General features: G+C 50.9%; 1 protein-coding gene across 1 annotated transcript in view; it reads left to right on the top strand.

The window, feature by feature from the left end:
- Window positions 1–27408, top strand: part of NELFB (negative elongation factor complex member B) — a 411812-nt gene that overhangs the window by 136386 nt on the left and 248018 nt on the right. Inside the window, exon 5 of the mRNA XM_069609721.1 lies at window positions 682–867. Coding sequence (XP_069465822.1) covers window positions 682–867 — 186 coding nt within the window. The remainder of the gene's footprint in view (window positions 1–681; window positions 868–27408) is intronic.

The raw sequence follows: 27408 nt of genomic DNA, 5'->3' as shown, positions 1-27408 counted from the left end.
TGTTTATCTTGAAGTTTGCAAACCCATCTGATATATATTCTGCTTGCCATTTACTGTACTATTGTAACGCTGCTCTACTGCTGGTCAAAATCAAGACTGTGATTCTTCTCATTCATGTCTGCTGAGGGTTCAACCACTTGTATTGACAGTGCGGGCTGCCTGTAGTGAGCGCTCGAGTCAGGCTCTGTGGTTCTGTCTTTCTGTCTACTGTGACTGTGCGCCTAGCAGTCATCACTTGGCCCTAGGCTTGGGTCTGCATTGTAATTGAGCGTTTCAAGATTATTTCAGGTTATCTCCATCACCTGTCCCCTCTACCTTCTACCAGTTTCTGCAGTAATAGTCCAACTGACTCTGGCGTGGATGCTTAACTCTAAAGCAGTCCATTATCCTCGGGTATTTCTGACATATGGTAAAAAATTCCTCAATAATGCATCTCCGATTTGACCATTTGTAAAGAATTAAGTTTACATGTTTGTCGGAATTAATGCGTTTGGACCACAGTAGTTGTCATGTCTAGCCCAATAATTGGTGTAGGTATAGCTTTTTCCAATAGTTGCCCCATTGAATGGTTTATGCATTATCTCGCAGTGTTTAGTAGTCCATTCCATTCCTGTGCATCAAACTTTGGCTTCTTTTGATGTTTTGTTCAGTCTTGTTTGTGCATCTTCTTAATGCCATTAGGTGGTTCAGAAACTGACGCAGATGATCGGGAAGAACGTGAAGCTGTATGACATGGTACTTCAATTTCTTCGTACCCTCTTCCTGCGCACACGCAATGTTCACTACTGCACCCTCCGGGCTGAGCTGCTAATGTCACTGCATGACCTGGACATCAGTGAAATTTGCTCTGTTGACCCCTGTCACAAGGTAAACGGCAACTGTTTTGCTGCTCCTGTTTTACGTGTTGCTTTCAAAAGTTGCACAAGCGTCATCTTTATGTTCATATCTTGTTCACTTTAATTTCTAGGCACTATTTATTTGTGTGTTTTTATATAGCCCCAATTTCAACCATATTAGATTTTGAGTTCGAAAATATTTGCTTGCAAGAATTTTTCTTTGTAATGACAACATTATTTTACTTTACAATTAGTTCTAAAGCATATGGACATTTCGAATTCTAAAACGGATTTTCAAAACAATTTTTTTTTGTTGATTCGTAACTAATACATAATTGTATGCATTACTATCGTGGGTATAGTAAGTGTTCGTCAATAATGCTTTTCTAAACGAATCTGCATTTTGACCATAAATACCAATATTAAATTGTAGCACATTTACAGCTATCTCTAATGCTTTGATTCACCAAAGGGCATGGGGCCAACGTTTCACAGTTGTTGGGTGATTGGAAGCGTTGGCCCATCACCTTCACGTGCACCAATAATAGTTGAGTATAACTCACAAAGGGCATTGGAATGTGTACACCCTTTGCGCAATTACAGACACATCAGATTGTGTTTCTGTGCATTTTGAAGTGCGTTTAAAATTCATAAATGGAACGAGCTTGAAAATGTGCAGAAAACAAACAAATTTCCCAGCACCTCTTTGGAAAAGGAAAACAAAACCTTATTCAAAACCTTCCACCCATCACTTTTTTGGTTATAGCTTGTCTCCCTATTTGGAAAAGGCACAGGGCGAAGTTCTTTGCATAACGGGGTAATTTCGGAACCTTTCATGCATTTGTTTTAAGGTGGTATATCATGGGTAACATGTGCTGCGCTCCTGCTGCATTTCTCTCTCTCAATTAGGGATAGAAATGTTTCTATTTTTAGCATTTCGCCATAACTGACTCGTTAACTGCTGTCGTGTCAGGAGCAGCTGGCCAGCAAATGGTGTGCACTGAAGCACAGCCCCCTAGAAATATTCAGGTCGCCTTTGTTTTCTCATGTTTTTTTTATTTGATATTTTTTTCGATTTTTTTTTTTTGTTTTTTTTTTTTTTAATGAAGCGTCCTTCCCAATTCCTACAATGGGTCATCTAAAAAAGCACATCTTTGCTATTTTCACCTACATTTTGATAATTTGGCCCTTTAATTTTCAGTAAGTATACTATGTGGTCAATCTGTGTTTTCTTCTCTTTTTTTGTTTGTTTTTGTTTTGCTTGCGTGTTGCTGAATTGTTATTACAATGACCAGTCTCCCCGCCTAAGGGAATTCTGGCAGCTCTGTCATGTTACCAAGGTGAGATCCTCTTACTTGCTGCCTAACAGTGCAGGTTGGTTTTTCTAACTCCTTAACAGAACAAACTGGTAAAATGTCACTAACACTTTAGTGCTTGCCCCACGCTGTTACGCAAGTACCTCATGTACTCTCTGGTTAGGGTCCCCAAGCTGTTTGCAGTAGCTGCTGAACACTGATTGCCCCATAGGGTTAGTGGTACTCCTCACAAGCAGGGGTGAATTAAACCCCACCCCCATCACCTAAGGTCCCCACTAGATTGTACTAAGCCACTGATGAATGCGCCTGAGAAATTCTGCAAATCGCGAATGTGGGGCGTGGGAAGACCAATGGCTTGCACAATCTGTGATGAATTGTGGGATCGTGTCACTTCTCTCCATGGGGGAGCCTTTCCCTGTGAGGCTAAGGAGGTGAGGCCGCTACCCGATTTCCCCCCCCCCCCCCCCCCCCCCGAGAGGTGGTAAAAAAGTGGGAGGCCTTCACAGGGAGTGACTTCCCTCATGGGGTAGCGACTCCTGTTCCATGGTGGAACTCTCTAACCCTCTTACCTGAGACCCCGAAATCCCTATGATCTGTAGGAAAAGCCCCTGACAGTACCATTGTATGTTATTGTGACACTCCCCCCTTTCTTGCTATTAAACCTAATTCATTGTCTTATGGAAATTCTGTGAAGAAGATGATTATGGGATTTATACATACTACTTTTTCATGTGATATCCTAAGTACTGAGAAGAGGTGGACCGAGTGGGCCTGAAGAGTGCATCTTCGATACAGACAATGTACTATAACATTGTGCTGTGGAGGACCCAGCTACCGACCATTAAAACGAACAAAGAACTGTCCGAAAGGGAACGAGGAAACCAGAGAGAAGCCAGCACAAAGACTGAACGGTCCGGGAAGTTCAAACCGAGTAAGTTAGATGCCGGATGGAGAAGCAAGTCCTCGGTCGAGAGGATGTGGTTGGACGGTCGGAGGAAGCCTCGGGAGCTAGGAGGCGGTCCGACCAATGCAGAAGTGATAATCCGGGTAACCGTGGTGCGACATCAGCGAGGTGAACCAGTAGGTCCCTAAAAAAATGCTGGTGCCAGAGTGTTAGGGAGAATTCTCAGAAATGTGCTAATTCCTCTACATTGGAGACCCCCAGCAACTTTGCTGGATTTTGCATACTTGATTTTTTTAACCTGGAGAGAGTGAGACCCCTTTTCCCACTCTCGTATTTTAATGTGATTTCTGAGCTTTGTGTCTTTTGGTTATGGAGACTGACAAACTCCATAGGCATCATCTTTTACATTGTGTCACACAGCACCTGTGGTGCAATGGCACAGGGAAGTCTTCTAGGTTTCCCAAGGGTTTAAATACCTTCTCTGGGATAAATTACTGTTTCCCAGAGCAGTAAAGTGAAATTGACTTTACTTACATTAGTAACTTTCTAGACCCAGCACCCACTATCTTACAATAGGGTGCTGGAGGGGTTACCTAGTATCCCCTTTTGTCTAGCTTCTCATGTAACATTTTTATGTTACCCTTTTCTCACTGAATGGCTGGTGGCAGTGGTGTAGTTTTAACTACTGTGGTGTGCATTTACCGTGGGCTGCGTTCGCAGCTACAGTAAATCACCCAAGAGTGCCGTTTTTGTCAAAATGGCCCTGGTCTTCTTTTTTCGCCATTTCTTTGTGGAAAGGTCCTTCTTGAGATTTACTCTGCACGCCAAACCAGGTTTGGTCTCATTGTTCGCTTTGCCTTTGGGTGGATTCACGAGTGAAGCCCGCCTCTGGCTCCAGGGTGTCCAGGGTGTCCAGGGTGTCCAGGGTGTCTGGGGTGGGCAGGAAGTGAGGGAGGTGCCCGAAACTCCCTTTGCTTAGTCTCCTAAGAGACCCAAATGCACTCTGTAGTGATTGGCCAGCTGACTGTCTGCCAAGGACAGCCACCCTCCTGGGTGACTGACAGCTAGGCTGGAATGAATGGGAGAGAACTGAATGAAAGGCAATGCTTTTGGCTTGGAAGGCAGAGTCGACCACTGGACGCAGGAACCGAAGTAGAACTTGAAGAGGACGCCTGCTGCAACTCCTGGATTCTTGGTTTGCCCGGTGAAGCCCTGCTGCTGTGCTGGAACTTCAAATTCGTATCGACAGAGAAGCCCCTGCAAGGACGACTTCTCCCCTTGAGTTGGTCGGACCAATCAACTCCAAAGTAAGCCACCTGGACATCCTTCTCGGAGCTGGTTGAATTTCCAGAGTTGCTGGAAACCGTATAGCCAGGGAGAGGAATACTGTTAGGGAGAATTCTCTGTTAAGGCTAATTTCCCAAACCTAGTGAGTCCCCCAGCAGCTTTGCTGGATTTTTGGGGTTTATTTTTTTCTCCTGCTAAGAGTGAGACTCTTTTTCTCCCGCTCGTAGACATGATTTGAGATATCCTTTGACTTTGTAAGGTGTTTAATGGGCTATGGGGTCTTTTACTCCATAGGGTTTAATGTATTTTTGGTAAGTGTGTTACACAGCACCCTCAGTGCAGTAACACAGGGGTGTCATAGTGACCCCCAAACATACCCTGGGACTGACTGTCTCCCAGGGCATGTAAAATCACCATTGACTTTACTAGTCTTAAATTGGGAACAGAACCAGTACAAACCATCATATTGTGGAAGTACTGGTAGGGGTAATTAGATTGCCCCTGGGTCTGTTTTTCGAGGGGGCACTGTGCAGTCCCCCCTCGTCGAGTTTCTGGCTGGTGGCAGTGGTTACCACGCAAAATATTCCGCCGGAATATTTCCTATGAGATTTTCCCATTCATTTTAAACGCACCACTTTTTGGTGCAATGTTAAAGATACCGCCGGGTTATTTATTTAATATTTATTCCCCGGTTGGGTCTTTTTGCCAGGACTCGGTTTTAAAATGGCGTTTGTGTGCGCCTCTGTAACTCCAACCCAAGTCGAGCCCTTTGTTCCACTTTTTGACGGGCTTCTCCACAGAAACCTCCAAAAGTGGTGCCACTCTGTCTGGGTCTACAGGATGTGTGGGAGGGGGGGTTTAGGCACCCTGGACTGAGTTGCCTAGGCAACTCAAGTCGCACTCTTGTGTGATTGGCCCAGTGGTGAGCCGCCCAGCTCACCACTTAGCATGTTTGAGTGACAGCTAGGACTGATGAATGGGGGTCACCACAGGACCAAAGAATCTGAAGAGGGAGAAGCTGAGCCGACCTGCAACGATGACACCACCGGTGGAGCCCTGCTGAACCGTCTCACCACTTCCCAACGACAGAGAAGATCTTCATCCCGGAGAGTCTTCTTCCTCTGAGCTGGTGGGAATAACCAGTTCGCCCTCTTTTTTGCCTTCCTGGATCGTCTCGTGGTCGGATCGCCCATGCCAAGCACCCCGGCGGCCAGATAGCCACGCTTCACCACTACCGCAAATAAAAGGGTAGTACCTTTTAACCGAGAAACTCCACGGCTGGTTTCTTCCCTTGCAGTGTAACGACCTCTAGCTTTCCTCCACGTCGAGATCTTCTCTTCCCCTAGACGAAGCACCGACTTGCACCCGCTGCCAGGAACAACTGCCCCCGCTGGAGTTTTCTCACCATTTCAGGTACAGAGTCCCGCCTGGTCTCCCTTGCAACAGACTGTTCAAGGTGTCCCATAAATCCTTGACTTTCTATTCTGGGGTGACTTGGGACCTACTAACTAACTTTTCCTGACTTGAGCAAACCCTTTTTGAACTCTTTGCAAGGACTCTTTTAATAGTACTATTCAACTGTGTGATCTTGGAGACATTCCGCCTTGCTCTCTTCAAGAGTGGGCCTGGCCTATGACTTTCTTGTTCCTCAGTAGATTCTGCCTTTTCTGACTTGCTCTGGTTCTCCCAAAGTGTTGGTATTGTGTATGTTCCTAATTCTGCCTTTTCCCCTCCATTTTTAATTAACTTATTGGAGTGCCATCTTAGGTTAAGCGCTCTCCTCTGTCTGAAAATAAGTGGTGTTTTAACGAAGACTTGTTCAATAAGTGATCAGGGATGTATATATATTAATAGTGACTGGGTTTGAACTTGCTTGCCATATTAGTGTTAGTGTATTTTACAAAGTGTGTTTTTAAATAAATAATTATATACTTTTATACCCAAGCTCTGGTCAGTGTTTGCTTGTACTACTTATTTTGGTACCTATCTTGTATACTCTATATACTGTCTAACGCTTCTTGAGAGAAGTCTGGCCGCTCAGCCACAGCTACCAGGTAAATCTGGGTGGTACAGACTGCTACCAATTGGGTTTACTGCCAACACCTGTAGTCTTAAGCCTTTTGCAGTGGTTTCTAAGGGAACTGCACAGGTTTCTGCCTAACACTGGTGTACAGCGGTGGGATTCGTATTGACTATACATTTTAGTGTGCTTATAGATACCTTAGTGCAACTAACCACAAAGCTTAGCACTAAAAAGTTTATTTTCTAACCTGTCAACTATGGAAAGTTATAGTCAAGAGTCCCTTGCTACAAAAACTGCTTATTGTTTAAGAGTTCTCCGTAAGCATAAGAATCTCCTGACTATGGGCAAGATAATGGAGCTAATAGAAAGGTTGTTAGCAAACCAAAGTCTTGATGGTGGTTCAGAGGAACCTACCACTCCAACAAATGTAGATAACAGTATTGATATTGATCCTAGTATTGATAATCTTGAGTCAGAACCAGAAGGGGAGGAGGAGGATGATGTAGTTGTCCCCCCTAGGCCTCTACCTGCTCTGCCAGCTGTACCTACTGGACCTTTGCCAGGTCCCACTTTTCTCCATCATGGGGTCTGGCATGGATTCACATGCTCATGAATATTCCCCGTCGTCAGGCCGGGAATCCTCGGTATAGAAAAAAATCAGTATCGGTTTCGTTTCTGATCTGTCTTTCTTAGTAACCAATCACTGGTCTCTGGGTCATACTGCCCCCAGCCAATGACTGCCCTCTCCCTGAGCCCCGCCTCTGGCAGCCATCCTCAGATTTTTACCGCACGTTCAAGTGTTGGGAGTCCTCGTGCTGTAGCTCCGAGCTTTTGCTGCATTTTCACGCTTTTTCAGGAGATTTTTCTCATTTTAAATAGAGCCTCAAGCTCCACCGTTTCTACATCCGATCAACAGGGATCCGAGTTTTCTACGCCCCTCAAGGTTGAAGATTTCGTCGAGTTACGCTTTTGGAGGATTCCAGAAGTTCCGAGGCCTACCCCGGACATGGCCCAGGAGAAAGGAAGCTCAACGCCCGGGAAGCTGTTCAGGACCTGCCCTGGATGCCAGCTTCAGAATGTTTTCAAGGAGGACGAGCATTCGTTATGCCTCTGTCTCCATGAGGACAAGACGCACACGGAGAAGGACTGTGCGTTTTGTGGGAACATGTCGGAGCGAACCATGAAGGATCGCTACCTCCGTCTCGCCAACTGGCTGGACGGGAAGAGCCCGTCAGACGAGAAGAAGAAAAAGAAGTCCGAGCGGTCTTCTAAGTCCTGTGAGGGCGCCCTGGCGACGGGGGCCCAACAAAAGGCTAAGCACCTCGAGTCCGCGGGCACTGGGAGCGCCGAACGGTCAGGCTCCTTGGCTGCCAGGCAGGGCGCATCCTCCCCGGCGCCATCAACCACGAGCCAACGCTCTGGCTCGGGTAAGAGGAAGTCCGAGAACCCGGCAAAGCTTCTGGAGAGGCCCCGGTCGATCTCGAAGTTTCCGGCAGAAGGGGAGCGAGGCTCGGACCCCCCCCCCAAGGTAAAGGCCCTAGGCGTACAGAAGGTGACGATGGTCTTAATTCACCCTGCTAAGACCTCGATTGAGGATGTCGCCGCTGCCCTGGCTCAGCCTGTGGAGCCTACACCAGTGGAGGCGACCTCAGGACCCAGAGTCTCCCTGCCACCGCGGAGGGAGTCGTTTTTCAGGCCCATTGAGAAGACTCCCCGAAGTCCTCGTTGGAAAAGGTGGGGGAGGGGCTGGTGGCCATCGTGGATACGGACACGACCTCTGAAGAAGGGCTCATCGAAGTCGTGGAAGAGGCCCAGCCCATCGGGAGGTATCCCGACGAGGGCGACGACGAGAGCGATGGTGTTGCCGACAAGGCTCCTCGGGAGCCCTCGCGCCTGTCGTTTCCGGCGCCACAGGACACTTCGGCTGCCATTTTGTCAGCGATTCAGTCCTTATGCTCGGAGATAAGGACAAGTTTGCCCCTCCCCCCGACGGAGGCACCTGAGCCAGACCCGACAGGGGAACCGGAGCCAGGACCTTCGGAAAGTCCATCGCATAAGAGGACGACGACGCATCCTACGCCACCTCTCCCACCTCTGCGGCCTGCTCTGCCTTCACCCACAGTCTAATACCCACGGGGATGATGCAGGCACAGACCCGGCTACAACAGGTACAGATGACGGAGGCGATGACGGGACGTGTCCTCCGTCGCCACCTGCTCGGGCGTCCCCGCCCGACGAGATTGGATCCTTCCATGCCATGATTTCCAGGGCATCCGAGCTCTTCCTGCTCTGCCCAGAAGAGAATAAGAAGGAAGGGTTCCTTTACCAACGGCGCGAGGCTAAGTGGAAGACGGTCCTCGCCGTACCGCTTCTTGATGACATCTGGGATGAGGGGCTCGCCCTCCTCAGGAACCCTGCCACGGCGCCGGTAAAGAGGGACCGGTACGAGAAGAAGTACCGGGTCCCCGACGCTGCCCCCTTGTGCCTTTCGGCGCAACCTACCCCGGATTCGGTTGTCTCGGCGGCGGCAAATAAGAAAGCTGGGGGGGCATTGGCCTCGACATCAACTTCCCCGCCGGACGGCGAGGGCAGGAAGCTGCACACGATGGGACGACGGATCATCTCATCTGCAGCGACGACTATCAAGGCGGCCAACGCCCTGGCTATCGTAGCCCCCTACGACAGGGAGTTGTGGTTCAAAATTGCCCCTCTGTTGGACTTACTTTCGGACGCCAAAAGGGCTGAGGCCCTTGAAATCCTACAGGAGGGTGAGGTTGCTTCGGACCACGCCACCACAGTGGCAACGGACATCGCCGACACCAGTTTCCGTCAGTTGGGCAACAGCGTTTGCTTGAGACGACGAGGATGGTTCAAGGCCACGGATTTCCACCAGGACGTACAAACCAAGGTTTTGGACATGCCCTTCGACGGGAACAACCTTTTTGGGACGGTGGTTGATGAGTTCCTTCAGGCCATCAAGACAGACAGACTGCCCGGGCACTGGGAGTGCTCCAACGATGATGGCCATCCTTTCGTAGCTCCGGAGGCAGACAAGGTACCTCCAAGGGATCCGGCAGTGGCTCCTCCACGTACTGCCAAGCGGCAAGATCTTCGTCACAGGAAGCCTACAAGGGACGAGACAAGTCAGGTGGTGCCCGTCGTCGTCGACAGGGAGGTTAAGGAAGCAAGGCGGCCTCCAAACAAGATTGAACCGACCGTGGGGTCGGGCCCCCGCCAAAGCACCCCGGTGGGAGGCCGGCTGGCCAGGTTCGTCAGCGTGTGGGAGTCCATCTCCACCGACCGTTGGGTGCTGGACGCCCTGGCCCAAGGTCACGCCCTCGAGTTTCAGAAGAAGTGCCTTCGCGTTCCACCCGTGGCCAGGAAGGAAAATCACATCCCTCAACTACTGTTGGAAGTAAGGGCGATGCTCAAGAAGGGTGCCATCGAGCTCGTCCCAAAGAGGCTTCAGGGCTCCGGAGTTTACTCAAGGTACTTCCTCGTAAAAAAGAAGACCGGAGGATGGCGCCCCATCCTGGACCTGCGACGACTGAACAAGTACATCAAGGCACAGAAGTTCCGTATGGTCACCATCCAGCACGTGCTGGGACAGCTGGAGGAGGGCGATTTCCTGTCGTCGTTGGACTTGGAGGGTGCGTACTTCCACATTCTAAAAAGACACCGAAAGTTCCTCAGGTTCGTGGTCCAAGGGCGGCACTACCAGTTCAAGGCCCTCCCGCTCAGATTGAAGTCGGCACCCAGGGTGTTCACCAAGTGCCTCGCACCGGTGGCGGCGCGGCTGCGCCTTCAGAGGATCCACGTCTACCCCTACCTGGACGACTGGCTCATCCGGGCAAGGACAAGGGAGCTCGCCGTGGAGCACACTGCGAAGATCGTCAAGCTGCTCACAGACCTGGGATTATCCATCAACTTTCCAAAATCCCACCTGGTTCCGTCGCAAGTCGCCTTGTTTCTGGGAGCCAAGCTCGACACAGTGGCGCGGCTGGCCTCGCCGTCGGAGGAAAGGACCAGGACCATTCTGGGCAAGGTGCAGCATCTGCTGGCCACGGACATTGCCAGGGTAAGATCCATGAAATCCCTCCACAGGATAATGTCCTCCTGCATTTATCTAGTGCGCCTTTGCAGGCTTCGGATGCGCCCCTTACAAGAGTTCCTCGACGCCCGCTGGATCCAGTCGACGGGCAGCTTCGAGGACAGGATCCCCCTCAACGAGACGTTCCGTCAGGCGATCTGGTGGTGGGGTACCCGCTCCCATCTGTCGGCGGGCACGGACTTTCAGACCCCAGCTCACCAGGTGACGGTGATGACGGACGCCTCCCTGGAAGGTTTGGGAGCGCACTCTGGAGATATTCACGCGAGAGGCCTTTGGCTCCCGGAGGAGAAGTCACTCCATAGTGTTCTGGGCCCTCAGGTCCTTTCTTCCGTCCCTCAAGGGCAAGGTGGTGAGGATCTTCACCGACAACACCACCACAATGTTCTACATCCGGAAGCAGGGCGGAACCAGGTCCCCGGCCCTATCCAAGGAAGCCCAGGATCTGTGGCATTGGGCCGTCGCCCAAGGGATGTTTCTGGTGCCTCTTCATCTGCAGGAATAAAAAACACGATCGCCGACTTACTCAGCAGGGAGCTGCGCTCGTGCCACGAGTGGGAACTACGCCAGGATCAAGTGGATCGACTCTTCCGACGATGGGGCGAACCCCAAATCGATCTCTTCACGACGGCGACGAATTCCAAGTGCCGGAGGTCCGCCAGCAGGTTCCCCCAGCCGAGGCGCATGGGCGATGCTTTCTCGTTCCCCTGGGACGGCCTATTTCTCTATGCGTTCCCTCCACTGCCGTTGCTGCTCCGGCTCATCAACCAGCTCAAGAGGTCCCGTTGCAGGATGATCCGTGTCGCACCGACGTGGCCGAGACAGATCTGGTTCCCGGACCTTTTGGACTTGTCAACGTCCACACCAGTCAAGCTGCTGACGGACGCAGACCTTCTCTCCAGAGAAGGAGGCGCCATTCTTCACCACAACCCAGAGTCGCTGAACTTGCAGGCCTGGCTCCTGTAGCACTAGAGTTTGGAGGGTACAACATCCCGGCCGACTGCAGAGAGGTTCTTGCAAAGGCCAGGGCGTCCTCAACTCTCAAGTGCTACAGACATAAATGGAAGAGGTTCTCTGTCTGGTGCCGTGCACAGAAGATTAACCCTCCGTGGATTACGGCCCCTCAAGTACTGCCGTACCTACTGTCGCTGGCCAAAGCTGGACTGGTTCACGCCTCCATCAAAATACATCTGGCTGCAATCTCCCGATATACCAGGACTACGGGACGGGCGTCCTTGTGGTCTCATCGCCTGGTGAAAGAATTCATGAAGGGACTATTCCGATCATTCCCGCCGGTGAAGGCTCCTGCCCCGGTGTGGGAGCTTCATGTGGTGCTGACCAGGCTCATGGGGGCCCCATTCGAGCCTGTGCATTTGGCGCCTTTGAAGTTCCTGTCATGGAAGACAGCTTTCCTTGTGGCCTTCACCTCCGCACGACGAGTGGAAGAGATCCAGGCCCTATCTTGCAAGCCTCCATACTTGACTTTTCATGACACGAGGGTGGTGCTGAGGACACACCCCTCCTTTATGCCCAAGGTGCCGTCGGACTTCCACCTCAACAAGCCCTTGGTGTTGCCAGTTTTCTTCCCGTCGCCTTCGTCGCCGGCTGAAAGGACTTTGCACTCGCTGGATGTAGCTAGAGCGCTGAAGTTCTACGTGGACCGCACGAAGAGTTTTAGGAAGACGTCACAGCTCTTTGTGAACTTTGGGACTGTGAATCAAGGGAAGGCTCTCTCGAAGACTTGCATTTCCAGATGGCTCTCCGGCTGTATCATGCACTGTCACCGGTTTGCAAACCGACCGCTGCCCGGCCTTCCGAGAGCCCATTCGACCTGAGCGATCGCTGCTACCACGGCGTTCCTGTCTGGTGTGCCCCTGCTGGACATCTGCAGGGCTGCGACGTGGAGGTCGATGCACACCTTCACAAGATTCTACTGCGTTGATCGGGACTCCAGGGAGGAGTCCAGGGTCGGCCAAGCAGTGCTGCGCAACCTGTTCGCCTAAGGTGAGCCTGGTGAGGAGGTAAGGGATGCTTAATGTTGAGTTGTTGTATTGCTTAATGTTGAGCCTGTTGCCACCTCCCGTGGTTGTGCATGTGTGTACTGCTATGTATTCTCTTATTCATGAGCATGTGAATCCATGCCAGACCCCATGCTGGAGAAGGAACAAGTTACTTACCTGTAACTGTTGTTCTCCAGCATGGGTCTGGCATGGATTCACATGCGAACCCTCCCGCCTACCCCTATGCGGCTCTTCACTTGGTCATACTGCCACTTTACATGCTTCTAAATCTGAGGATGGCTGCCAGAGGCGGGGCTTAGGGAGGGGGCAGTCATTGGCTGGGGGCAGTATGACCCAGAGACCAGTGATTGGTTACTACTAAGAAAGACAGATCAGAAACAAAACTGATACTGATTTTTTTCTATATCGAGGATTCCCGGCCTGACGACGGGGAATATTCATGAGCATGTGAATCCATGCCAGACCCATGCTGGAGAACAACAGTTACAGGTAAGTAACTTGTTCCTTAGTCCTCAATGTCTTGAACTAGAGAAAATGAAACTTGAATTGGAGTTTGAGACTTAATGCTCAAACAGAACAAAGGCATCAAGAACTAAGGCTTAGAGAAATGGAACTCAAGCATGAGCTAGAGATGAGGAAATTGTCTGTTGAAAATGCGTCTCTCTCCGGATCCTCTAGGAGTTCCAGTCCCAAAAGACCCCGGATGCCTAAAGAGCTGGTGGGTATGTATGAGCCTAAGTTGGATGTGTTGGATTTGTTGAGTTTGTTCGAGTATAATCATGGGCTCCAGAACATTACAGGAAATGAGTTACTTTCCTGGTTGTTCTCTAGGCTCCCCCCTGTTGTAACTGATGTGGTAATGGGAGTTGGGGGAGAAGGATAAGAAGGATTATGAATGTGTGAAGCTAGCTTTGATAGCTAGATTTGGGAAGACCCCTTCCCAGTACCTTAAGAGGTTTAGGACCCTCAAAAAGCATGATGGTACCCCTTGGGCTACCTGGGTGAGTGAAAGTTTGAAGAATTTAGAGGGATGGATTAAGGGTTACAAGGTGAACCCTTATGAGGGAATGAAGAATCTTGTGATGTTGGAGTCAATTTATGATGCCTGCTCTCCTGAGCTCAGACAGCACTTGGCTAATTCAAAGAAATTAGATTCCAGAAAACTAGCTAAGGCCGCTGACTTGTGGGTTGCTAACAGGGCTACTCACAAGGACTCTGGGGTAACTCAGAAAAAGGATGAGGGGAAACAGCCAAAAAAGGACTCCAAAGCCCCAAACAAAACAATAAGGGTAAGCCACAAGGGAAACCAAATCAGGCTAGTGTACCTTCTGGTGCCAAACCAGAAGGAGGTCTGAGCAAGCCACCATTCCAGAAAGCATTTGGGAAATGCTATGTTTGTGGCTCGCCTGACCATGTGAAAGGGGATCCCAGATGCAAGGGTAAACCTTCAGGGGTCCACACTGTCTCCTTAACCTTCGCTCCAGAGGAGGAAGTACAGATGGCCAGTGGAAACTTTCTGTTACTAGCTGATGAACCCTTTGGAGTCTTAGCTAGTGTTTCTTTAGTGTCTCGGGTTGTGGGAACAACAGAATTTAGATGTCTATAATTCTATCCCAGATGATACTAAAGAGTATTATAAGGACAGTGTCCAGGTGAATGGTCAGGAGACGCCTGCCATTAGGGACACTGGAGCCAGCATAACTGTGGTGGATACAGCAGAGGATGTTGCTAAGGCACCCAGACGCCTCACCAAGTTAGCTGGAGGGCCTGTGCAAATGCTTCCCCAGTTACCAGTTCTCATCCAGTGTAATGACATGTCTGTGAAGATACCTGTCAGCATACAAAGTGAGGTACCAGGAAGGGTTCTGTTGGCTAATGACCTGAAGACTCTTGGAGTAGTGTCACATAACCCCAGACCTCTTAGTAAAAGGTTACAGGAGCTCACCAGACCTGCACCATGAGAGGTACTCCCAAGGAGATGATGAAGAAGGACATCACTCCTACTCCACTGGAGTTACAACTTGCTATCTCTGAACAACGAGAAGCAAAGGGGAAACCCAAGACTTCTAGGAAACAGCCAGCAGCAAGCACTCCAGTGCTTCCAACAAGGACTTCCCCTAGGTTGTCCAAGATTACACCTGTAACTCCACCTCCAGCTGAGGCTGAGAGGGAGGTACAACCCTGTGTGGTTGAGCTAGACTCTGAAGAGGAGCTAGTGGAAGGCCAAGAACTCATTGGAGATCTGGATCCTGTTGACCATCCTGAGCTGCAGTCTTTACTGGCAGAAGGTGGACCCAACAGGACAGACTTCAGTAAGGGACAGAGATAATGTCCAACTCTGGAAGGTCTTCGCCAACAGGCAGCTTCTCAGGCTGATGGGCAAGAGCCTGGGAAGTATAGGTTGCACTGGGAAGATGGCCTCTTCTACAGTGAACCAACTGAGTCTGCATCTGGAGACTACAAGCGGCTTGTAGTACCTCAAGAAAACAGACAACAGGTCTTGCAACTGGCCCATGAGATTCCTTTGGCTGGTCACTTGAGTTTCAAGAAGACCAAAGAAAGGCTTTCACTCTACATTTATTGGCCAAAAATTGGGGGCTGAGGTAGATAAGTTTTTCAAGAGCTGCCACACCTGCCAAACTTCTGGTAAGGTTGGTTCTAAGAATGTTGCACCTTTAGTGCCTCTCCCAGTTGTGGGAGTCCCATTTGAGCTGGTAGGGATTGACATTGTTGGTCCCCTTGATCCCCCAACCTCCTCAGGTACCAGGTTTATCCTTGTTGTAGTAAACAATGCTACTAGGTACCCTGAGGCAATTCCTATGAGGACTGTTACAGGTCAGGCTGTGGCTAAGGCCCTCCTTGGTATTTTTACCAGGGTTGGGTTTCCTAAGGAAGTAATCTCTGACAGCGGGTCAAATTCTATGTCCCACTACATGAAAGCCATGTGGAAAACCTGTGGAGTTACTTACAAGTTCTCTACCGCCTACCACCCTCAGAGAAACAGGTTGGTAGAAAGGTTCAACCGAACCATGAAGAGCATGATGGGTGCTTTAGAAGATCCCCTTAAAAGAAAGTGGGACCTTCTATTTCCATGCCTTCTCTTAGAGAAGTCCCTCAGGAGGGAGTAGGTTATTCTCCCTATGAACTTCTTTATGGCCATCCAGTCGGAGGTCTGTTCGCCCTGATTAAGGCAGGGTTGGAGAGTGATTCTTCCCCCAAGCCAGTCAGAGTGACTATGTGATAGGTCTCCGGAGGAGAATGTCACACATGATGGCAGAAGCTAGTGATAACCTGAAAGCTGGGCAAGCTTTGGTCAAGCATTGGCATGACCAAAAGGCTAACATGGTTGAGTTCACTCAAGACCAGCTAGTTCTAGTTCTCCAGCATGGGGTCTGGCATGGATTCACATGCTCATGAATATTCCCCGTTGTCAGGCTGGGAATCCTCGGTAAAGAAAAATCAGTATCAGTTTCGTTTCTGTTCGGTCTTTCGTAGTAGTAACCAATCACTGATCTCTGCGTCATACTGACCACAGCCAATGACTGCCATCTCCCTAAGCCCCGCCTCTGGCAGCCATCTTCAGATTTTTACCGCACGTTCAAGTGTTGGGATCCTTGTGCTATTGCTCTCGTGCGTTAGTGCTTTTTTCGTGCTTTTTCTTAGGAAAATTTTCTCTTTTTCGGTCAAAAGAGCCTCAAGCTCCACCGTTTCTTTATCCGATCAACGGGGACCCGTGTCGGATTCTTCTACGCCCCTCAAGGGTGAAGATTTCATCGAGCCACGCTTTTGGAGGACTCCAGAAGTTTCTCAGGCCCTTCTCGAGCATGGCCCAGGAGAAGGGAAGCTCGACGCCCGGAAAGCTGTTCAGGGTCTGCCCTGGATGCCAGCTTCAGAATGTCTTTAAGGAAGACGAACACTCCCTTTGCCTTTACTGCCTGCATGAGGACAAGACGCACGTGGAGAAGGACTGTGCGTTTTGCGGCAATATGTCGGAGCGGGCCATGAAGGACCGCCATCTGCGTCTCGCCAACTGGCTGGAAGGGAATAGCCCGTCAGGCGAGAAGAAGAAGAAGAAGTCCGAGCGGTCTTCTAAGACCTTTGAGGGCGCCCCGGCGACGGGGGTCCAACAGAAGGCCAAGCACCGCAAGTCCGCTGGCACCGGGAGCGCCGAACGGTCGGGCTCTATGGGCAACAGGCAGGGCGCATCCTCCCCGGCGCCATCAACCACGAGCCAATGCTCTGGCTCGGGTAAGAGGAAGGCCGAGCACCCGGCGAAGCTCCTGGAGAGACCCCGGTCGTGCTCGAAGGCCCCATCGGAGGGGGAGCGAGGTGGTGACCCTTCCCCCCCCCCAAGGAGAAGGCGGTGAGCGCACCTAAGGTGGTGAAAGCCTTGATCCATCCGGCCAAGGCCTCTATAGAGACAGTCGCGGCGGCCCTGGTTCAGCCTGTGGAGGTTACACCAGTGGTGGCGACCTCGGGCCCCAGAATCTCCCTGCCACCGCGGAGGGAGTCTTCTTTCATGCCCATCGACAGGACCCCCGTGAAACCTCAGACGGAGAAGAAAAAGGGGGGGCAGGAGGTCGTTGTGGATTCGGCCTCAACCTCTGAGGAGGAGCTGATCGAAGTCTTAGGCCACGGCGCTGGCGTGGAAGAAGACCATCCTGTTGGGAGGGACCCCGACGTAGGGGACGACAAAAACGTCGAGGGTGCCGACGGGGCTCCTGACCGCCCATCGGAAACCCCCTCAACCAGTGCCGCAAGACAACTCGGCGGCCATTTTGTTGGCTATACAGTCTCGGAGATAAGGACGAGACTGCCGTTATCACCAACGGAGGAACCGCTCCCGACGGGGGACCCCCGGAGCCAGGCCCTTCTGGGAGCCCTCCTCTTAAGAGAAGAAGGATTCATCCTCCACCTCCTTTTCAACCATCGCGCCCTGCTCAGCCCTCCTCCCCGTCCACGACACGTGGGGATGATACGGGGACTGACACGGCCGCGACGGGTACAGACAACAAGGTTTACGACGAGGATCTCCCGTCGTCACCTCCCCCCGGGCTTCCCCGCCCGACGAGATTGGATCGTTTCACGCCATGATCGCCAGGGCATCCGAGCTTTTCCAGCTCTGCCCGGAAGAGAAGAAGGAAGGTTTCCTTTATCAACGGCGCGAGACCAAGAGAAAGACGTTCCTCGCTGTACCTCTACTGGACGATATCTGGGATGAGGGTCTCTCCCTCCTCAAGAACCCATCCACAACACCGGCGAGAAGGGATCGGTACGAGAAGAAGTACCGGGTACCGGACGCGGCCCCCTTGTGCCTTCGGGCACAGCCGACCCCGGACTCGGTCGTCTCCGCGGCGGCCAGGAAGAAAGGGCTGGGGGGCACGGCCTCTACGTCAACCTCCCCGCCGGACGGCGAGGGAAAGAAATTGGACACGATGGGACGCAGACTCATCTCATCGGCAGCGACAACGATTAAGGCTGCCAACGCCTTGGCTATCGTAGCCCGCTACGACCGGGAGTTGTGGTACAAACTCGCCCCCCTGCTGGACTTCCTACCAGACGACAAGAGGACGGAGGCTTTGAGATCTTGCAGGAAGGAGAAGTGGCGTCGGACCACGCCATTACGATAGCGACGGACATCGCTGACACTGGATTTCACCAGTTGGGCAAAGGCGTGTGCCTTAGGCGGCGTGGATGGCTCAAGGCTACTGACCTCCGTCAGGAGGTGCAGACCAGAGTCTTGGACATGCCGTTCGACGGGAGCAACCTGTTTGGGAAAACAGTGGACGATTCCCTACAAGCCATCAAGGCGGACACGGAGACGGCCCGGGCTCTTGGTGTTCTCCAGCAACGACGGCCGCCCTTTCGGAGCGGCGGAGGCAAACAGGGTGTCTCCAAAGGTTCCAGCGGCGGATTTTCCACCTATCGTCAAGCGACCCATTAGTCGTCACAGGAAGCCTACAGGGGACGAGGCAAGTCAGGCGGACCCCGCCGTCGTCGCTAAGGAGGACAAGGCGGCAAAGCCTTGTCTAAGCAGGACTGAACCGGCCGTGGGGTCGGGCCCCCACCGAAGCACCCCGGTGGGAGGCCGGCTGGCGAGCTTCGTCAGCGTGTGGGAGTCCATCTCCACCGACCGTTGGGTGCTGGACGCCCTGGCTCAGGGTCACGCGCTCGAGTTTCTAAAGAGGTGCCCGTGCATCCCCCCTGTGGCCAGGAAGGAACATCACGTCCTTCAACTTCTCTTGGAGGTAAAGGCGATGCTCAAGAAGGGCGCCATCGAGCTCGTCCCAAAGAGGCTTCAGGGCTCCGGAGTTTACTCAAGATACTTCCTCGTGAAGAAGAAGACGGGAGGATGGCGTCCCATCCTGGACTTATGACGACTGAACAAATTCATCAAGGCACAGAAGTTCCGGATGGTCACCCTCCAACACGTCCTGGGTCAACTGGAGGAGGGCGATTTCCTGTCGTCGTTGGATTTGGAGGATGCCTACTTCCATATCCCCATCCTAAAGGGACACCGAAAGTTTCTCAGATTCGTGGTCCAAGGGCGTCACTACCAGTTCAGAGCCCTTCCCTTCGGATTGAGGTCGGCACCCAGGGTGTTCACCAAGTGCCTCGCACCGGTGGCGGCGCGGCTGCGCCTAGAGGGGATCCACGTCTACCCCTACTTGGACGACTGGCTCATCCGAGCAAAGACGAAGGAGCTCGCCGCGGAGCACACGGCAAGGACCGTCCAACTACTCACGGAACTGGGATTCTCCATAAACTACGCCAAGTCCCACCTGGTGCCCGCGCAAGACGCACTGTTTCTGGGAGCGAAGCTCGACACAGTGTCGCTTCTGGAGGAAAGGACGAGGGCCATCTTGGGCAAGGTGCAGCGGATGCTGGTTGCGGACGTGGCCAGGGTGAGGTCCATCAAGTCCCTCCTCGGAATGGTGTCTTCTTGCATTTATCTCGTCTGCCTGTGCAGGCTCCGGATGCGCCTGTTGCAGGAGTTCCTGGATGCGCGCTGGATCCAGACAACGGACAGCTTCGAGGACAGGATCACACTCGACGAGAGTTTCCGACGAGCGATCCGGTGGTGGGGCACCCGCGCGCATCTGACGGCGGGCATGGACTTCCAGACCCCGGGCAACCAGAAGACAGTGACCACGGATGCCTCCCTGGAAGGGTGGGGAGCGCACACCGAAAACCTGCACGCGAGGGGTCTTTCGCTGCCGGCGGAGAGGTCCCTCCATATCAACGTCCTGGAACTCCGTGCAGTGTTTTGGGCCCTCAGGTCCTTTCTTCCGTCCCTTAAGGGCAAGGTGGTGAGGATCTTCACCGACAACACCACCACCATGTTCTACCTCGGGAGGCAGGGCGGTACCAGATCCCCAGCCCTGTCCAAGGAGGCACAGGATCTGTGGCATTGGGCCGTCGCCCAGGGGATGTTTCTGGTGCCGTTTCATCTGGCAGGAATAAAAAACACCATCGCCGACTCGCTCAGCAGAGAGCTGCGCTCGTGCCACGAGTGGGAGCTACGACAGGATCTAGTGGACCGCCTCTTCCGACGGAGGGGCACACCCCAGATCGACCTGTTCGCGATGGCGATGAACTCCAAGTGCCGGAGGTTTGCCAGCAGGTTTCCCCAGCCGAGGAGCATGGGCGAGGCTTTCTCGTTCCCCTGGGAGGGCCTGTTCCTATATGCGTTCCCTCCATTGCCGCTGCTGATCCGTCTCATCAACCAGCTCAAGAGGTCACGGTGCAGGATGATCCTCGTCGCACCTGCGTGGCCGAGGCAGATATGGTTCCCGGACCTTCTGGACTTGTCAGCGTCCCCGTCAATCAAACTGCCAGTGGACGCGGATCTTCTCTCCAGGGAAGGAGGCGCCATCCTCCATCACGACCCGAAGTCGCTGAACTTGCAGGCCTGGCTCCTGCAGCGTTAGAGTTTGGAGGATACGACGTACCGGCCGACTGCAGAGAGGTTCTTGCAAAGGTCAGGGCGTCCTCAACTCTTAAATGCTACGGACACAAATGGAAGAGGTTCTCTGTCTGGTGCCACGCACAGAAGATTAACCCTCTACGGATTACGGCTCCTCAAGTACTGCCGTACCTGCTGACGCTGGCCAAGGCTGGACTGGCGCACGCTTCCATCAAGATTCATCTTGCTGCGATCTCCCGATACACCAGAACCACGGGACGGACGTCTTTGTGGTCTCATCGTCTGGTGAAAGAATTCATGAAGGGACTGTTCAGATCGTTCCCGCCGGTGAAGGCCCCAGCCCCGGCGTGGGAGCTCAATGTGGTGCTGACCAAGCTCATGGGACCTCTGTTCGAGCCTCTGCACTCGGCTCCGTTGAAGTTCTTGTCGTGGAAAACAGCGTTTCTTGTGGCCATCACCTACGCACGACGGGTGGGAGAGATCCAGGCCCTTTCCTGCAAGCCCCCGTACTTGACTTTTCACGACACTAGGGTAGTGCTCAGGATGCACCCCTCCTTCATGCCCAAGGTGCCGTCGGACTTCCACCTCAACGAACCCTTGGTGTTGCCTGTTTTCTTCCCGTCGCCTTCGTCGCCGGCTGAAAGGACTTTGCACTCGCTGGATGTGGCTAGAGCGCTGAAGTTCTACGTGGACCGCACGAAGGGTTTTCGGAAGACGTCACAACTTTTTGTGAACTTTGGACCTGTCAATCAGGGGAAGGCTCTCTCGAAGGCTTCCATTTCCAGATGGCTCTCTGGCTGTATCATGTACTGTCATCGGTTGGCAAACCGACCGCTGCCTGGCCGTCCGAGAGCCCATTCCACCAGAGCGATTGCAGCTACCACGGCGTTCCTATCTGGTGTGCCCTTGCTGGACATCTGCAGGGCTGCTACGTGGAGGTCGACGCACACCTTCACGAAATTCTACTGCGTCTATCGAGATTCCAGGGAGGAGTCCAGGGTCGGCCAAGCAGTGCTGCGCAACCTGTTCGCCTAAGGTGAGCCTGGTGAGGAGGTAAGAATTGCTTAATGTTGAGTTTTTGATGTAATGCTTAATGTTGAGCCTTTGCCATCCCCCGTGGTTGTGCATGTGTGTACTGCTATGTATTCTTTTATTCATGAGCATGTGAATCCATGTCAGACCCCATGCTGGAGAAGGAACAAGTTACTTACATGTAACTGTTGTTCTCCAGCATGGGTCTGGCATGGATTCACATGCGAACCCTCCCGCCTACCCCTCTGCGGCTCTTCACGTGGTCATACTGCCTCTTCACGTGCTACCAAATCTGAAAATGGCTGCCAGAGGCGGGGCTTAGGGAGATGGCAGTCACTGGCTGTGCTCAGTATGACGCAGAGATCAGTGATTGGTTACTACTACGAAAGACAGATCAGAAACAAAACTGATACTGATTTTTCTTTACCGAGGATTCCCAGCCTGACGACGGGGAATATTCATGAGCATGTGAATCCATGCCAGACCCATGCTGGAGAACAACAGTTACAGGTAAGTAACTTGTTCCTTATGATCCCCACAAGGCAATGGGCCTTGCAAGTTAAATGGATGGGGACCCTTCAAGGTTGTGGGTAAACTTGGAGAGGTGAACTATCTGGTGGACTTGGGCAATTCCAAGGAGGCTCCCAGAGTCTTCCACACCAACCGACTAAAGGCGTATGTCTCCAGGCCTGAAGTAGGAGCCTTGCTTCTAGCTTAAACAGAAGAGGAAAAAGAGAGTGAAGCTCTCCCTGATCTCCTCAGTGGCTTACCCTTGGATGAAAAGATTGAAGGAGTAAATCTCTCTTCAAATCTGACACCTGAGCAACAAGAAGAGTGCAAAGCTATGTTAAATCAGTTTGCCTCCTTGTTCTCACTTTCATCAGGCTTGACCCCTTGGGGTCAGCATGATATACTCACTGGTGACTGCCAGTCAAAAGCAGAGGATATAGAATGTCAGAAAATGTAAGGACCCACATCAAAGGGGAGGTCAAGAAGATGCTTGATCTCGGGGTAATAGAGCCCTCTACTAATCCATGGTCTAGCCCAGTTGTGTTAGTACCAAAGGCAGGATCCAAAGAATTGAGATTTTATGTGGATTATAGAGCTCTTAAGGCAGTCACCAAGACTGATGCCCACCCTTTGCCAAGGACAGATGAGTTGGTGGATAGACTTGGTTCAGCCAAGTTCCTCAGCACATTTGACCTTACGTCAGGCTATTGGCAAATAGCCCTGACAGACCATGCCAAGGAGAAAACTGCATTTTCTACCCCAGTTGGCTAATACCAATTTAAGGTTATGCCTTTTGGACTGAAAAATGCACCTGCAACATTCCAAAGGATGGTAAATCAGGTTCTGGCTGGGATGGAGGACTTCTGCATGGCATACTTGGATGACATTGCAGTATTCAGCCAATCCTGGGAAGAGCATGTTAACAACCTAGGACATGTTTTGCAGGCTCTTGGACAGGCCCATCTGACCATAAAGGCAAGTAAATGCCAGATTGGTCAGAGTAAGGTTGTCTACCTTGGGCATGAGGTAGGAGATGGAGAAATAAGGCCTTTGCTCAGTAAGATTGAAGCTGTGCAAAATTGGACACCACCTACTACTCAAACCCAGGTGAGAGCCTTCCTAGGCCTCACTGGGTATTACAGGAATTTCATAGAGAACTATGGGACCATAGCTTCTCCACTGAATGTAATCTCCTCTCCAAAATTCCCTAAGAAGGTCAAATGGAATGAGGAGTGCAATCAGGCCTTTGAAAACCTGAAGAAAGCTCTTTGCCAAGCACCAGTATTGAGAGCTCCTGACTATCACCAAACTTTCATTGTGCAGACAGATGCTTCTAATGTAGGTATAGGTGCAGTCCTTAGCCAACTGGATGAGAAAGGTAGGGAACACCCCATTTGCTTCATCAGCAGAAAGCTGAAGGATCCTGAGACAAGGTGGGCAACAATTGAAAGATAATGTTTTGCTATTGTGTGGGCACTGAATAAGTTTAGGCCATACTTGTATGGTTCTACTTTTGTCATTCAGACTGACTACCAATCCTTGAGATGGTTGATGCAAATGAAGGGGTAAAATCCAAAACTATTGAGATGGTCAATCTGCCTGCAAGAGTTTGATTTCACCATTGAGCACAGGTCAGGGTGTCCCCACCAAAATGCTGATGGTCTCGCTAGGATTTATGTCATCGACTAGAGGTATGAGATTCATCCAGGAGTGGATTAAATCCTCCTGTTCCTTAGTCTGGGGAGGGGGGGCGAGTGTTAGGGAGAATTTTCTGTTAAGGCTAATTTCCCAAACCTAGTGAGTCCCCCAGCAGCTTTGCTGGATTTTTGGGGTTTATTTTTTTCTCCTGCTAAGAGTGAGACTCTTTTTCTCCCGCTCTTAGACATGATTTGCGATATCCTTTGACTTTGTAAGGTGTTTAATGGGCTATGGGGTCTTTTACTCCATAGGGTTTCATGTATTTTTGGTAAGTGTTACACAGCACCCTCAGTGCAGTAACACAGGGGTGTCATAGTGACCCCCAAACATAGACTCCATACCCTGGGACTGACTGTCTCCCAGGGCATGTGAAGTCACCATTGACTTTACTAGTCTTAAATTGGGAACAGAACCAGTACAAACCATCATATTGTGGAAGTACTGGTAGGGGTAATTAGTTTGCCCCTGGGTCTGTTTTTCGAGGGGGCACTGTGCAGTCCCCCCTCGTCGAGTTTCTGGCTGGTGGCAGTGGTTACCACGCAAAATATTCCACCGGAATATTTCCTATGGGATTTTCCCATTCATTTTAAACGCACCACTCTTTGGTGCAATGTTAAAGATACCGCCGGGTTATTTGTTTAATATTTATTCCCTGGTTGGGTCTTTTTGCCAGGACTCGGTTTTAAAATGGCGTTTGTGTTCGCCTCTGTAACGCCAACCCAAGTCGAGCCCTTTGTTCCCCTTTTTGGCGGGCTTCTCCACAGAAACCTCCAAAAGTGGTGCCACTCTGTCTGGGTCTACAGGATGTTTGGGAGGGGAGTTTAGGCACCCTGGACTGAGTTGCCTCGGCAACTCAAGTCGCACTCTTGTGTGATTCGCCCAGTGGTGAGCCGCCTGGCTCACCACTTAGCATGTTTGAGTGACAGCTAGGACTGATGAATGGGGGGTTTTCTGCATTAAAGCAGGGCTTTGGGGACTGGAACTTCAGAAGTCGAAAGAGTCCGAAGAGGGAGAAGCTGAGCCGACCTGCAACGACGACACCACCGGTGGAGCCTTGCTGAACCGTCTCACCACTTCCCAACGACAGAGAAGATCTTCATCCCGGAGAGTCTTCTTCTTCTGAGCTGGTGGGGATAACCAATTCGCCCTCTTTTTCGCCTTCCTGGATCGTCTCCTGGTCGAATCACCCGTGCCAAGCACCCTGGTGGTCGGATAGCCACGCTTCACCACTACCGCAAATAAAAGGGTAGTACCTTTTAACTGAGAAACTCCGCGGCTGGTTTCTTCCCTGGCAGTGCAACGACCTCCAGCTTTCCTCCACGTCGACATCTCCTCTTCCCCTGGACGAAGCACCGACTTGCACCCACTGCCAGGAACAACTGCCCCCGCTGGAGCTTTCTCACCATTTCAGGTACTGAGTCCCGCCTGGTCTCCCTTGCAACAGACTGTTCAAGGTGTCCCATAAATCCTTGACTTTCTATCCTGGGGTGACTTGGGACCTACTAACTAACTTTTCCTGACTTGAGCAAACCCTTTTGAACTCTTTGCAACGACTCTTTAATAGTACTATTCAACTGTGTGTGATCTTGGACACACTCGCCTTGCTCTCTTCAAGAGTGGGCCTGGCCTATGACTTTCTTGCTCCTCAGTAGATTCTGCCTTTTCTGACTTGCTCTGGTTCTCCTAAAGTGTTGGTATTGTGTATGTTCCTAATTCTGCCTTTTTCCCTCCCTTTTTAATTAACTTATTGGAGTGCCATGTTAGGTTAAGTGCTCTCCTCTGTCTGAAAATAAGTGGTGTTTTAACTAAGACTTGTTCAATAAGTGATCAGGGATGTATATATATTAATAGTGACTGGGTTTGAACTTGCTTGCCATATTAGTGTTAGTGTATTTTACAAAGTGTGTTTTTAAATAAATAATTATATACTTTTATACCCAAGCTCTGGTCAGTGTTTGCTTGTACTACTGTATTTTGGTACCTATCTTGTATACTCTATATACTGTCTAACTCTTCTTGAGAGAATTCTGGCTGCTCAGCCACAGCTACCAGGTAAATCTGGGTGGTAGAGACTGCTACCAATTGGGTTTATTGCCAACACCTGTAGTCTTAAGCACAGGTTTCTGCCTAACAAATACCAGATTGTGTGCATTGCTTTTAAGCTTGCCTAGAGCTCCAGGAAGATCCTCCGGACACCCAGGAAGCAGGACTGGCCGGGCCTGATTTCCCCCCCCCCCCCCCATTTGCCCCCCCCAACAGAGTGCAGGACCCCAGAAGCAAGGAAAGCCCATCTCGACAGCCAGGAATCGCTGTGTTGCTATTTGCGGTAAACTCAAGGAGCTGAAATACTGACCAGCCACTGATTTGAAGATTGCCGGTTGCGAGCGGTGCCCGTCCCATTGCAGTGCAGGAGTCCCCAGAAGTCCTCCCTCTTGTCCCCACGACTGAGGCCCAGGAACAGTGAGATCTCCAGAGCTGCTCAGGAACAGAAGTCACCTGCTGCACTTTTTCTTCAATACAAAGGTACTGTAAAAAGTCTGAGAACTTACCTCTTGCTGTAGAGTTGCTTGCATCGTCTACCTCTCACAAGGCTAATGGCTTGTGGCCCTACATTTGATTCTTCTTTTCTTCTAAGACTTCTAAAACATTGTGCAAAGACTTTTCTACTTGCCTACCAGAAGTGCTTCATCCTATATAAGACTTTTGCCCATTGACTTTGGCTTAACCTATTATACTGAATGACTCTGATTAGGCATTCCAAAAGTATTTGCCTGGTTGAGAATATTTGTGGTGTCTTGTTTATTCTAATAATCTTTTCCTTTTGCCAACTTCTAACAGTATTCTGATGCAAACAGTAAGATATTAATGTCCCCAGCACCCTAGCTATTGAAGTCGCCTGAGGGTGTAGGTTGTGTCTGTGGGCCATCCCAAAAGGGTCTTTACTGATTTAGAAACTAAGCGTGAATAGTATTGAAGTGTGTTTGTGTGTTACTTTTTATATTGCTCTCTTCTGAAGAAGGCTTACTCTAACTGACTGATACATTAATAATGGTTTATTCAAGAAACCTTGTGTGTAAGAGTTTATTTGAATACTTGCCACTGTCAATCTGTGTAACTCCCCATCAGCTCACATTGACCCCTCTTGAGAGAAGCCTGACTGCTCAACACGCTACCAAAACTGTGTAGTACAAGCTTATACCAAAGGTTGGGTTACCTATACCTGTAGTCGGAATTGTGGTAGTGTTCCCAAAGAGTACTGCATACAAACTTGGCCTAACACAGAGGCCCTGCAGAACCGAAGTGGGGTAGAGAGAAGGGAGGAAAGAGTGGAAACGAACGAAGAAACACTACCTCAAAGTCCCAGGAAGTACCTGCGATGTTCCAGGAACAAAGAGGAAACTGGAACCACAGTAGTCACAATAGGGAAGAAATAACAAAAGCATCATAAGCTATCTCCCTCATCTCAGTGACTCTGGTAAAGATAACCAACGATTCAGGAGTAATCTTCCTCACCACAATATTTATTGTAACAGAAAGGAAAGTGGAGTAAGCCGTGGGAACAATTTTCCGCACTGTAGAATTATGTACAAAATTGACCCAAACATAGATGAACCACAAAAAATAGAAGATTGGAGAACTTTTACTCTGAAAGAAGCCTGAAGAGAAGCACAATGTTTAATAAAGAACTAAGAAACACTGTCATTGAAAGACAAGTGAAACAGGAGAAGGGAGTCATTCTTCTGGCT

The sequence above is a fragment of the Ambystoma mexicanum genome, chromosome 8 (assembly GCF_040938575.1).
Source record: "Ambystoma mexicanum isolate Mex_15411 chromosome 8, UKY_AmexF1_1, whole genome shotgun sequence".
Classification (NCBI taxonomy): Eukaryota; Metazoa; Chordata; class Amphibia; order Caudata; family Ambystomatidae; genus Ambystoma; species Ambystoma mexicanum.
This window is presented reverse-complemented; position numbering and strand designations above follow the sequence as displayed.